This window comes from Camarhynchus parvulus, chromosome 4 (assembly GCF_901933205.1).
Source record: "Camarhynchus parvulus chromosome 4, STF_HiC, whole genome shotgun sequence".
Taxonomy (NCBI): Eukaryota; Metazoa; Chordata; class Aves; order Passeriformes; family Thraupidae; genus Camarhynchus; species Camarhynchus parvulus.
Genome location: NC_044574.1, coordinates 53750213 through 53764320, shown reverse-complemented (window position 1 = coordinate 53764320; position 14108 = coordinate 53750213). Strand labels below are relative to the sequence as shown.

Sequence of the window (14108 nt, the reverse complement as noted above, 5' to 3'; positions counted from 1 at the left end):
GCTAGAATTTCTCTTTGCTTGGCATAAATGACAGCTTTAACCTCAATTTAGTTGTTTAAGAGTTAGGCATGTTTAATGATCTTCAGTTTGACAGCAAAATGTTCTGTACACACAGATAACTTTGAGTACAACAGCTCCGCACTCACTCTCAGTGGTGTTCATTTCCACTTGAGCCAGTTCCTTTAATTTGTAGTGTGTTGCTCACTTGACCAACATCAGCTTCACCTCTCTCATGCTCCATTAACCAGACAAGTGCAGTGCACTTTGCAGTGGTTCCACAGAGTCCCCTCAATCAAAACTTGACTGAAAGGCTGCCTTTTCAGAATCAAGTATCATAACCCCAGCCTAAGTCTCTGAGTGGCTCAAACAGGAACCATGTTTTGGCCAGCATTGTTGGGAAACATCAGCAATTTTATTTCTGGTTGTTTTATTTCTAGGCTTACTGTAGTTTTGGCATCTTTCTTAAGCATGCCCCTCTACATGTCCCTCTTTCAGAGGGCACTGACAGCCCTAAGCCTCCTCCTGACCCCCTTTGTCTTTAGTTTTCCTTTTCTTGTAGGCTTGGAATGGGGAGAGGAGAATTTGCCAGTCCTTGTGGAGTAAGGCTAATAAATGCCACTAATTAGTATCCCCACTGTTTTCTCACTGACTCTGTATTCTTAGCCCAGCTCTCAGGGTTTTCATTTGTCAAGGTCATTACACATTGTTAATTTGCTGAGGGTTTTGTCCCACAAGAGCCCCTATTGATTTACTGTAAGATATTAAATGGGTCAATTGCATAATTTTTCATAAACAGCATACATTTATTCCCTGCTTTGCCACAGAAACTTTCCTTACTGTGAAGTTTTGCCATCACTGTTGGTCATCCTTAGGATGTATCCCACCAGTATCACATTTAAATAAATTGAGCAGCCTGAAGAAATTTAATGTGAACTGGCTCAATTGTACCTGCTTCTCAAACAGGACTGCCAGCAACAAACCAAGCGGCAGTCTGCCACTTCCCTCACTCATCCAAAGATGCCTGTCCATATGGATGTCATGGATCCTGAAACACACTCATTCCTTTTCATGACTTCCATACTCAGCAGTACTGACTACCACAGCCTTTCAAAGGGTCACAGGCTCTTTTAAAAAGGTCGAATTATGTATTATCACAAAAGAATTCTTGGGAGCTACTACATAGATGTAATCACAAGTCCTAGAGTTCCATGGAGGGAGCCCAGAGTGCCCAAAGCCCAGTAACAAGGTTGTAACATGGATGTCAAATGATTGTTTCCAAAATGCTCGCTGGATTCATAAAGATTGGACTCTCACATTTAAAAGCATTCGCCTGTCCACTACAGTTTTAGCCAAGAATCTCTAACCTTAAAATCTGTAGGATTGTCAGTATAGATAAACCTTAAATTTTGCCCAGTGAATCCCTGTGTCAGTTCATTGCCTGGTACGTTCTAGTCAAAGATATTTACTGCATTTCCCAGTTAGTTCACATCAGGAAAAAGATGCCCTCTAAGGCACTAATTTGAAAGATTTAGCTGCATGCATACTGTCGGACATGTTTCCTAATACTTATTGGGAGGAATTTCCTTTACTTCTCTAAATTTCCCTTATTCTTTGGACAAAAAGGAGTCATATGCTCAAAACTCTCTGCCTGTGGGTCCCCTCACCTTGTAGAGTAACAAAGTATGAACAGCATGTGAGTGAGGTTAACCTCCCTCCGTTGGATACCATGTTTTTACACTTTTTTCTTCTTTTCTCTCTTTTCCCATATTTCCCCTGCTTGTCATAACTGCAAGAGGTTCAGCAAATTCTCAGAACGTCTGCACATGTATTCGATGTATTGTTATTTTCTTGTCCCATTGCTAATGTTTACAACATATTTCGTATTTGCAGGATTTTATTAAGGTCTTGGCAAATCTGACATTTAGAAGCTCAAGGACCTGCTTCTAACCTCTAACTTTGCTTGCCTTGACTTTTAGAAAAAATGTCAGCTCATCACTTCACTGTGTTTTTCTAAAATTAAATGTGCTTGTTTTGCAAATATAGAATATACTGTAGAAGTGGTTTGCTCCTCTTACAGACAAATAAACCAAAGCCAAACCAAATGTTCTAGAGGTGTAGAATAAAATCTCTTTTAAAACTGTAGATAGCTTAATTTAAAATTCCAGAATCTGTGTGACTATATACCTGTTTATTAATTTCAGACTAAATGCAGTACAATCTACCATGCACAGGGAAAGACCAGGACTAATTTTGTAGTTACATTTTTATTTTCAATTAGCACATGTGTAGAAGTCTAAAGGTTTAAAGGTATTCTCACCTCAAGAACTGCTTGCTGAGTTCAGGTGTACACTTGAAACAAATGTAGTACATTTTCTTTTGTGGCTTTGCTTGTGGAGCATACATCAGCTCACAGAGACATGATATTTGATCTCTGTGGACAGATTTCTGACACTTTTGTGAAGACAAACTGTAGCTATTTATGTTTCTCTCTGTTTCCGTAACACTTGTCAAATGTACCCCATTCTAGAAATGTTTTGAGGTCTGTGGGGCCCAAACTCCAGGCCCTGGTTTTGAAATGTTCCTGTGGTGAGATTTGCACATAAGACCACAAAGTATAAACCTTGTCTCTAAATGCAGTCTTCCTTTAGGCAGTTTCTGCTACTTACCTTTTTTCTTCTATTTGCTCCAGCTTTTTCCCTCTTCTTGAGTGTTTGAAGTTCTGTAATCATTTTACCTTTCTTTTTCCAGACACTTCAGTGATGGAAACAAATCCAAACTTTTATTCTTCTATAAAAGTTTGAGGAACAGCCTGTGCAAATTACAGTCTGTTTCACATTGGGAACAGTGACACCACCCCAGACAGTGCTCCAGGAAGAACTAAAGCCACCATATGTGTGAGAACTTCACAAAGCAAAAAGGCAGAGCTAGGGGTATTCACCTCTGCAGCCCATGACTATTAGGCTAAGAAATGGATGTTTTTATGGAAATCAGTACCAAAGCTACTTTTAAGCTGGAAGCTGGACAGGCAGGAGTGATGGATTCTCTTGTGGCCTGTAAGCACAGCTCTGAATTCAGGCAACTGCAGAATTGCATCATCCCCACAAGAACATTATAGTGGCTTTTGCCTCCAAAAGCTACAGTGCCTTTCACACCTCTGACATGCAGAGGGGAAGTGTTGTCTACCAGTCCCTTCTCATGATGTACATCATCCCCACACCACCCATACAGCCAAGCATGAAAAACAATAGGTGGCACTTTGGTTTCTTTCAATACCTTCACCTGCTTTTGGGTTGTGATATTAAGGTAGAAGTTTCGGCAGATCTTGATACTCTTTCTCTCTCACCACCATCTGATGCATGTAAATCTTGCAGGAAGAAGTTTGGATTGGTGCATTTGTTCAAGATGCAGAGGTCCCTGTCTCAGTACTTTTTGCATTCTTCTCAGTATTCTTGCCTAAGACATAAACTGCACAACATGAGTTGTTCATGCTGTTTCTACACACATAAAAAAATTGTTTAGCCTCTTGTCAGCTTAAAAATGTTCAAGATATCCAGTCTTGAAGAAATACACAAAGCAACATGGTTCTCCCATTTAGCTATGAGCAAGTCAAGGAAAAATAAACATGTTTGATAAATCCATGGCTTGCTCAAAAAGAATGGGCAGAATTTGTACAGGGGTTGGCTTGCTGTGCATGTTACAACAGTTGAGATAAATGTGGCACTTTCTCTTCCATCACCGCAAAAGTAATTTTAAAAAGAATCTGTTAAAAAAAAGCTTCTAGAATCTTGTTCTTAAACATTAAAGAGATGTGTTTTTTCCCTTTGTGAAGGGGAAATTGAAAATCACAGCATTGTGAAGATTAGCACAGCTAAAACAGATAATCCTCACACCAGTCCTGCTGGCAACTCCTTCAGTAATTTTGGCAGCCAAACGTGAGGCCTGCCAAGAGCACAAAGAAATCCAGCCAGGAAGACAGCTCCAGTCCTATATACCCATGCTGGAAAAAACACATTCTGGATCTTGCTGCCTGTGCTCTGAGGCTTGCCAAACACACCCCAGGAGTGGCCACACGTGCTGGCTTTCACAACAGAGAAACAGAGGAAAACAGGAGAGCTGTGTGAGTTTTTTTTCTTCCAGAAAGAACTAGAAAAGGCTTCCTGAGAAGTCAAGGCGAGAGTGCACATATTTTGTCTAATGTACAGGAAGAACTCTTGTCTCAGGAAGAACTCAGACACAGACTGAACACATGTGAACCACATTCCCTGGGCTCACGGGCAGCAGACTGACCTTCATAAAGAACAAGATTTTCTACAGAGGGAGAACTGGGCAGCTGCCAGCAAGGACAGGGAACTCCCCCAGGACAGTGGTGAACCCAGCTCTCCTCAAAGCCACCATGGCCCCACCTGGCCCACCCCATCTCACCTGCCCCCAGTATGGGAAGCAGGGAAGAAGGTGGCAGTGCAGGGCATGGGAGAGCTGAAGGGAGTGGCAGAGCACAGAAAGTGGCTCCACAGGAAGTCCCAGCAGCTTCACACAGGGGATGAGAGCATCCCTGAGCAGGGCCTGCAGACAGACCCACATGGTGGGTCTGGCTGAAAATGGGGGGAAACAAAGAGCTGGGCAGAGGAACAGGTTTCACTAAAGGAATGCCAGTACATTGTCCCACAGGCAACAATGGTGAGAAGAGGATGCTGAATGAGCCAATGATTTCTGCTGATCACCCAGGCTTCTTCAGGACAACAGCCAAGAAAGCAAGGACAGCAGAGCCGCCTCTGGTGACCAGTGGACTAACTGAGGAAAACATCAGTGAAACGGTAGGGAGATTAGAAGATACTCTTTTTTTTTTTTGCATCTTTTTCAGCAGACTGACTGGCCATGTGTCTCTCACAGTCTGCCTGTCTTTGGCAGATTGAGCATGTTTATTATTGCACTGGAGCTTTCAAGATGCTCATACCAACACGAAGAGTGCTTTCTCAACTAGGTCAACAAAAGATGGTCTTTGACAAGTTTTATTCTATACCCTTGGTTTCAAAAACCTGTACCCAAGCTACAGAAACCAAATCAAAGCAGTGAATTCCAAAACTTTCCTCTTCAAGCGCATGAGCAGACCTGCTTTTCATTAAATCACTTTTCCTGTGTCCAAGAGCAGGATACTGCACACCCTAATCTGCTCCAGATGCTGAAGGAGAGAAAGGACACTTCTGGTCAATGTTGTTCAATCAGTACCAGCCACTAGGAGGGTCATACCCACACTGGAGCATTCCCTGCTCCTTCCAACTCCCTCCACCCCCATAACTATGGAAACACCTTAAGAACAATGTGACCATTTCTGACATGAGGGAGCATGCCTGCAAGAAACCACCTACTCTAAGAGCAGTAAAGTCAGACCAGGTCAGGCAGGTGAGTTCCACCCTGTATTTCAAGAGGGGACAGGTAAAGGGATCTGCCCATCAATGCAGATCCCAGGGAGAAGCAGTTTCTCCTCCCACAACAAGGTCCCAGCCCTTCAGTTCATTCAAAATGGCTGCAGTTCAGCAGCTGGATCAGATGTGGACTTGTGGAACTCCCCCCCAGCCCTGCTGTCCAAAATGTGCCTGTTGGCCTTTCAAAATGAGTCCCAACATTTTTTGAATACCAGTAAGTCACAAGGTTCTCCAGGGGCTGTTCTGGCTTCTGCCTTGCTCAGGCGATGAGAAGCACTATCTGCTTCCAGTGGTTCTTAGATTTTCCACAAAGGAAGGAGGTTTTTTGGTCCTGTAGGCGGGAGTGCCTGGGATCCTGGCCCCTCTGATGGCACTGATGTAAGGCAGAAGGGGAGGCTCCCTCACCACCAATGCAGTGCCCTTGGGAGTGTAGGCTCGGAGCAGCAATTCCTCTTCCTCATGAGCCGTCACTGCCACCCAGCCTGCACAGCCAGAGAGAATACAGACAGTGAGGAAGACAAGTCCCTAGGATCAAAACAAGGTTCTGACACAAACTGCTGCCTCCCAGAGTGGCTAAAAATCTGAGCTACCCTCGTGTGGTTGCTGGAGAAACCAAGCTCAAAGGTCATCTCCAGCCCTTTCCCAACAGAAGGCAGCACCTAAAGCCAGGTTACTCTTCTCAAACACAGCTCTTTCCTGGTAAACTCAAAAGGGAGGGTGGGAACTACAAAAACACAAGAATGAAGCTTTCCAATCAATGGCCCTTTCCCTCTCACCTGGACAGCTGACAGTGTCACAGCCATTCCTGATGCTGTAGAACCTGTATGGCAGCCAGAACATAAAGTATTCCAATGTTGCCATCCTGTACAAGCATGGCTGCCAATCTCCATTCTTGGAGGCTGCCATGCTTCAGCTGGACAAAGTCATGGCTGCTATGATTTTGTGTTCACAGTCCTGCTCTGAGCAGGAAATACTGCTTCACCCCTTCAGAGGCCTCTTCCCATCAATGTTTCTAGGATGCAGACCCTGCAAAGCAAACTAATGAGGAAATATTAAATTACCTGCAGAGGAAAGCTTGATATCTGCAACTGCCTCAGTGGTACCAACTCCTTTCAGTGTAATGTCTTGAGGGACAAGTGGGGGGAACTCTTTCATTCTCTCTTCCCCACCCATGGGAACCTAAGATTAAAACACAGGGAAATCATTTAACGGTCAAGAGATTCTTCAGCATTCCTACCTCAAACAGGTAAGCAAGGCACAAGGAAGAATAAAGACATTAAACATTTGTTAGCCCATTAAGACCTGGACTGAATAACCTCCAGGAGTTATTTCAGGTTTGTCAGAACAGAATCAGGATGACACCCAGAGGAACCCTGTGGGAAGTGAGCAAAGATGCCCACTGCAAAGTGCCCACTGCAGGATGCAGCTGGTGGATCAGGCCAGCTGCCTTGATGTGAGTGACAGCACTTGTTCTCCATGTGCACAGGAATGGAAATACCAGGACAGGGACAGCTCACCCCATCTCCCATCAATCTGCAAGTGCTACAGAGAACATTGCCATACCAAGGAAAAAGTCAGACCACCAAGAGATGAAGATATGTGCAGAAGATCCAGCAGGGAAAGAATAAGAAAAGTAAATTTTTCAGCTGCAATCTGTTCTGAAACCCCAGTCTGCAGGTTTGCCATGGAAAATATCCCCATTGCTGTGTGCACTTTAAGGCTGCTCAAGAGCCAAATTTGAGTAAGCAGAACACTGCAAATCTTATCAGCCTGAATTGTAGAAGCAGAACCTCTGCTGAAAATGCATCATCTTGAGTGTTCTTTCCTAACACACTTCAGCCACACAGTCTGTGAAAGACTGCCCCACACTGAGCATCTCCACTCCCCCACTGCACAAGTGCCAAACTCCTGATACCTGTGGGTGTTCCCTGTCAGTTGTGCCCCAGACAGGGGTCCTGCCCACCTGCAGCCACCAGCTCCCCCCAGCACCTCCCCTTACCTTTAGGCACTCTTGGCCTGCATGCTTCTCATAGAGGACGTCTGCATTACTCAGCGTAGTAACATGGACTGGCAACAGGTTAGAAGCCAAGACAGAAAACCAGGCAGGTTTTTCTCCCTGAAATAAATACCAAAAAGATTGTTAATTATGCTAAGAGAAAAGCAGCCCTGAATTACTCTCTCCTGCCCCATTTCTTTCCTGCATGTTGAAAACCTGTCCTGCTGGATGCCCCTCCCTGTCCGAGAGGTCCTTGCCTCTGCCATTGACAGCAGCCAGGGTTTATATAAAACTGGGATTTGAGTTTCCAGAAGAGAAGACCCACAGCTTCACCGTCCTGCCTCAAAGCACCCCCAATGCCACATCTACTGCCAGCACAGCTGCTCAGCTCAGGTAAATCATCCAAGAGAGATCTTTGCTCTCATTTAATTCACAAGAACAAACTCAGAGTGGTTATTCAGTGCAAGAGATAATGGACATCTGGTCTGGTGCTTCTTCTCCTATCACTCTACACTTCTAACATACAGTGCTCATTCAACAGGACGTGATTCCAGCTGCTCTCAAGCTATGCAAAGTCCATACAGGAATTTCAGCAGGCACTCTCATCACATTTGCAAGAAGAGCAAAAAAGGTCAGAGAGGGGAGAGACCTCTCCAAACACTGCTAGCAGCCAGAAATAAGGGCAGGAATTCCTTCAAGTTCAAAGGTCTAAGCTGAGGCAGGAGCTTCTGTCATGATCTGAGCACAACTGTCCTCCAAGATATCAGGAGGACACAGATACACAAGATTGAAACATTGATGCGTGCTCCTGACATACCAGTATATTTTTTACTTAACAGAACCCTGCCCCCTCCACCTTTCTGGTTTTCTTCCAGAAGGTCAGGAGTGTCCTTAGCAAAGTACCAATTCAACATTCCAGCGGTGATCTTAGAAAGCTGACTGTATGAATAGCCATACACACCCCTAAAACAGGGCAAGCTACTGAGAAAATGATCTAAGACTTATAATAATATCTAATGTTCTTATGAAAGAAACTGCTCCTTACAGAAGAAGCATCACAGGAGGTCAACTCCACACAGTTCAGTAAAGGTGTATGACATGGGATTTTTAATAAATGGAAGAAATTATTGGCAGGGGGGACACACAACACATTTGAAAAATACTTTTTACAGAAACTAAAATACACATGCAATTAATTACTTCCTCAGGCAAGTTCTTCACAGGTCTGCCAGGAAATAAAAATGTCTATACTTTTCTCTCTTAGCAGGCAGCTTTCACAAAACACAGAAATGAGGAAACCCACCTATTTTCCCAGTCAATTCTGACATTCTCCTCCCTCTCTCATGCCTCTCTGTATGTCATGGGAAGCACATTAAACTGAAGATGTCTGTCAGCATTCAAAAGCAGTTCCCATTATACACTCTGTAATATTGCATGCTGGTACCAAGTAAAAGACCTTTCAACTACCCATCCCAAGGCATTCTGACTTCATGCAGTGGTTCAGTAACTGGTTCATCATCTCCAAAGCAGCAATGAAAGGGTCTGGGAAAGCTACCCAGAAAGCCTTTTATGGCTGGGACTGCAGTAAGAGATGAAGCAGCTGCTCCCAAAATCCTTTCTTCCCTTACCTCTAAGTAGTCTATACGCCCCAAGGCTGCTAAAAACAACACCATTCCTGGCTTGAGAATGAAGGTCCGTGGAACAATGGCATGTGATGGCAAAACCAGTTTTACTTCCTTCTCTGTTAGGAGATTCAAAACCTGCAAAATAAATTGTCATAACTCACTCCACATGTTTCAATGAGAACAACAAAGTTAGTATTGGCATTACATTGATAGAGGAAAAAGACCAATCAAAGCAATGTAAAGAGCGTCTGACACAACAGTTCAATTCTGGTCCACACAGTAAGCGAGAAACAGGAACAACGTCCCCTGGCAAAATCTGCCACAGACACTGTGCTGTCCTCCACTCAGACTGAACACTGACTGCAGGAACAAAATTTGATCTGAAACTTGGCATGGAGCTCTCCAAAGGAGAGCACAAGGATAAACAGAATCAGAAACAGAAGCAACTATTTCTGGATGCAGGAAGTATTTTCCACATGTATTCAACTCCAGAAGAAGGGAAGAACACACACCATCTCAAGTTACCAAACCAGGTCTCTTAGCTGATGCCAGTCTTTACACTGGCTATCAGAGATCAAAGTGCAGCTTAGTAAAACAGGTTATGGTCTGACAAATACATCACTAGAAAACCAGGAATCATCCTAGTGTTCATGAAAGCAGCACCTGCACTTGAGCTGTAAAGTCTCAGCATAGTGCTTGCATTCATTCTCTTCAGAACCTTCCTGTCTGCCTGTACTATTAAATCTTCCCCAGAAGAAGACCTGCAGTTCTGCACAGGTATTAAAAACACCAAAAATCAAAACATGCCTGTTTTAGACATGTGCACTTTGTGAGCACTGGCTTCAGTAGGGCATTGCTCTATTGACGAAGGCCTGACATATTGGAGCCATAGCAGCAACACTGCAGATACTCCTATCTTCAGGAGAATGCTTTCTCTAAGATGTGGTTTGGTCATACAACTCTGGTTGTCCTCCTAAGCTCCATCTTCTTCCATAGGCTGGGAGAGCTGAAGAAGTGTCAGCTCCATTGGGTGATGCTGGAGTGAACTTGCTAAGAGCACTCTTGCTTACTTCCCTTGGTTCAGAGGTTGTGGCAGCTTGGTGATGCAGCCCTGCAGCTCTTTTGCAAAGCTGGCAGTATTGCATTACTCAGAATGCAACAACATTACCACATGAACCCCTCTTGAGTAAATACAAACCTCATCTTACCACAATACCCAAGCTAAGAGAATCCTAATGCCAGGACTGTAGCACAGCTAAGACAGAACAGTCCTCCCAAACCCTGTAACCCCAAAACACAGCACCACAGAGTACCTACACAGTCTTCCTTTACAATTCCTGGAGTGTCAAAACACCACCGAGCATCCTTCACTTCGTTGTGAGTGAACTCCTCCCTTTCCTCAAGCTTCTTAGGGGCATCTCTAGGATCTTCATCCATGCTGTAAGAGAGTGTGTCAGGGTCGAAGTCAATCTCAGCACTAGACTTCTGCTGTTGAAATGTTCTTCCAACTCTTCCTGGATTAAAATGAAAGATTCTCCTGGTAATTTACTTTTTAACTTTCTTTCCTTCAATCAAACATCTGCCCCTTCCATGGCTTAAAACAGACGCACATGAGTAGTATAAAGGTGATAAAGACACTATGCGGCTTGAAATTTGTGTGTTCAAAAGCCAAAATTATAAGAAATCCCTTCTATAATTCCTGTTTAGCATTTCTCCTGCCCCAAAATCTCAGCAGGGACCAGATCACAGACACTCAGTTATTCCCAATTTATGGTAAAGCAGGCTGCCTTCTATTTTCAGTGCCTCAGACTGCCAAACACAGAACTATCTGAAAACCAGCGCTATCTTCTGGCAACCCCCTCTTTTGAATATACACTAAAATGATGCACAACCCCTGGAGCCTGCAGCCCAAATGTGATTACTTAAAATTAAACTTATTTTCTTTACTTGGGAACAAGAGATGGCCCATACTGTGATATCCTCACAAACTACTAAGCTATCAGAATTTGCCAGCCTTGTTCAGACAGGAGATGCATTGCACAGAGGAACCCTCTGCTACTACAGCAGGTGACAGGTATTCAAAAGTACTAATGATGCTGCTTATGGAGGAGATAGAGGTCTTGTCCCCATTAATCTGGGAGCAAACATTGGTCAAAATAATTTAACCTTTGTGTAATGTAGTGTTTTCATTAGGGGCAGAAAGGTAACACCTTTACTTACCCACTAGGTAACCTTGCTTTTTAAGTTGATTAAGGTACTTTTTTTCTTCACTGCTTAGCTGATCTTCTGTTTTTGTTGCCTCCTCTTTTAGCCTCTCCTGCCTTCGGAATATCCTGTCACATGTAGGGTTAATAATTGGAAATTTCAACAGGTTCAGTGTTGTTCCTGGAAAAACAAACAGAAGGCGCTTTTGGATCTCTGACTACTTGACACATTTCAGCTCTGAGGAACAAGATTACAAAAAAACTGCTTTTCTAACTTTTTGGTGGAACCCAGTAACACAAAATCAGAGGTAGAACTACAGCTGCTCCCACAAAGTACCAGCCTCCCATCTTGGGGAAGCAAAAACAAGCCATTCACCAGTGCAAGACCTGTTCTCACCTACAGTATGAATAAAAGGGTCTCAAAGCCAAGTGGTGCCAAGGCTGACTTCGTGCACCCCAGACAAGTCTCAACTCCAGACAGCTTGGTTTGTCCTAAAGGTGCTCACTAGTGCACCTCCCAGTCTCTCCAGACTGGAGGACACCTCTAATGGATAGGGACAGGCAAGGCAAGCACATCAGGTGCCATCCTAACTGGCAGGGGTGCACACAGACCCACGCTGGTTTAACGAGCCTCCTAGTGCTACAGGATGTGCAGTACCCTCAGGATATGCATCCCACTCCTGCTGCCCCCTGTGAGGAATCACAGGATCAATTAGGCCGGAAAAGACCTCTGAGATTATCACCACGTTGACTAGACCATGGCACTGAGTGGCACATTCAGGCACAGCGACTCCATCATCCCCCTAGGCAATCCATTCCAATGTGTAATTACCCTTCTGGTGAAGAAATTCCTGCTAATGTCCAACATAAAGCTGCCCTAGTGTATCTTAAGGCTATGTCCCCTTCTCCTGTCACTGGCTGCCCTGGAGAAGAGACTGACTCCCACCTGGCTACAACTTCTTCTGGGTAGATGCAGAGTGATAACTGTGGGAATCCACAAAATCAGAGGGTTTTGGGAAAGCTGCAAAAGGTAGGCCTCAGAGACAGCAGAACTGTGAGCAGAGCTAAGCAGTAGCCATGAGATAGATCAGCAGAAACATTATTTAAAAAGTAGAAAAGCAAGGACAAATAGAACAATGGTCTGTGTATTAACACTTGTCTAGAATAACTCCCTAAGCTACAGAAAAGTTTATCTAGCAAGATATTAGGAAGTTTGAAGCTTAATAATGGAGTTCTATGCATTGTGTTTTAAGGCTTACAAGTAGGTATTGTATTCAAAATGAGCAGGCATTGTTTTAACCAAAGGTACGTGTCCCTATAGTGGTTGGATAGAACTACTGTCAATATGCTTTTGCTTTGTGTGATTGGTCAAACCACTTATAAAGTAAGTTGTAACATTAAGTTCTTGGTCTGCTGCCTGAGATGTGAGCTGATGGCATCTTCCCATTGACATAACCATGTAATGAGACTGATGCTGAAAAATAAAGCAGCTGAAGGCACGTTCCTAGCAGTCCTGTCCTGTTTGTGATTTGTACATACACCCCCAGCGATAACAACATCTCCCAAACCCCCTTTTCTCCGTGTTAGACACTTCAGCCATGCCTCACAGGTGAAAAAAGTGAAGCATGGCACACCTCTGGAGCTTGCTGCCCACCACGGAGGAGCTCAGGGTGGCAGGTACTGCTTTGGTGACAGGTTCTCCTGCTGCAGGGGCGGCCAAGAGCAGCCCAGAGGCGCACAGCTCACTGTTATCTGCACACCCCACATCCCCCACTACCCGTGCTACAAAGGGCCGAGCAGTGCACTCACCTGGCCACGGGGACACGGTGGCCCTGTCGATGATGTCGGGGGCGCGGGACTTGCAGTAGTCGGAGCGCAGCAGGGTGTTGAAGAGCGTTGACTTGCCGGAGTTGGTGGCGCCCAGCAGGTAGACATCGCCGGCGCACTTCCAGGAGCGCTGCAGCCGGCTGACCAGCCCCTCCACACCGTAGCCAGTCTTGGCGCTCACCAGGCGGATGTCCACCAGCGCGGCTCCCCGCAGCCCGGCCCGGGCGCAGGCCGCCGCCACCCGCCGCCGCAGCCGCCCCAGGTGCCCGCGGCAGTCCGCGGGCAGCAGGTCCACCTTGTTGCCCACCACCAGCACGCCGGCGGCGGGCACGTCGGGGCCCAACAGCGCCGGCAGCTGCGGCAACACGGGGTCGGGCAGCTCCATCACGTCGAGCACGTAGAGCAGCAGCGGCCCGCGGCCGTGGCGGGGCGGGCGGCGCAGGGCCGCGCTCACCACGCGGCGGTGCTGCTCGGGCGGCAGCCGCAGCCGCAGGGCGCTGCCGTGGCGCGCCAGGGCCCAGCACCGCTGGCACACGGCGCCGCGCAGCCCCGCGGGGCCCTCGGACGCCAGGCTGCGGTACCGCTCGGCCGGCACGAAGCCCGGCGCGCCGCCGTCCCCGCACTGCAGCTCGGCCCCGCAGCCCGAGCAGCTCACGCCGCTCGGCGGCACCGACAGGTCCGACAGGCTCGGCACCGACGGGTCCGACAGGCTCGGCACTGCCGCCGCCGCGCCCCGCTCCCGGCGCGGCTTCACCTTCAGCTCCCGCTCCTGGCGCGGCTTCACCTTCAGCTCCCGCTCCTGGCGCGGCTTCAGCTTCAGCTCCCGCTCCCGGCGCAGCGCCGCTGCCGCCGCCCTCTCAGCCGCGTCCGGTTCATACTCGAGGAATACGAAGCGCTCCTGCTCCTCGCCATGGCCCGCCGCCGCCCCCCCGCACGGCCGCAGCGGGGCGCGGAGCGGGGCGCGGGCCAGGCGGGCCAGGAGCGCGGGGCCCAGGCGGAGCATGCCGGGGCCGGACACACCGACAGCTGGGCC

General features: G+C 46.7%; 1 protein-coding gene across 1 annotated transcript; it reads right to left on the bottom strand.

The window, feature by feature from the left end:
• Positions 1-2757: 2757 nt before the first annotated feature.
• NOA1 (nitric oxide associated 1) lies at positions 2758-14078 on the bottom strand. The gene is made up of 7 exons (XM_030948341.1): positions 13058-14078; positions 11265-11429; positions 10362-10558; positions 9048-9179; positions 7423-7539; positions 6485-6602; positions 2758-5905 (listed from the first exon to the last, which is right to left on the bottom strand). The coding sequence occupies exons 1-7, from the start codon at positions 14076-14078 to the stop codon at positions 5700-5702; spliced, it is 1956 nt and encodes a 651-aa protein (XP_030804201.1). The 3' UTR covers positions 2758-5699.
• Between the last annotated feature and the right edge of the window lie 30 nt (positions 14079-14108).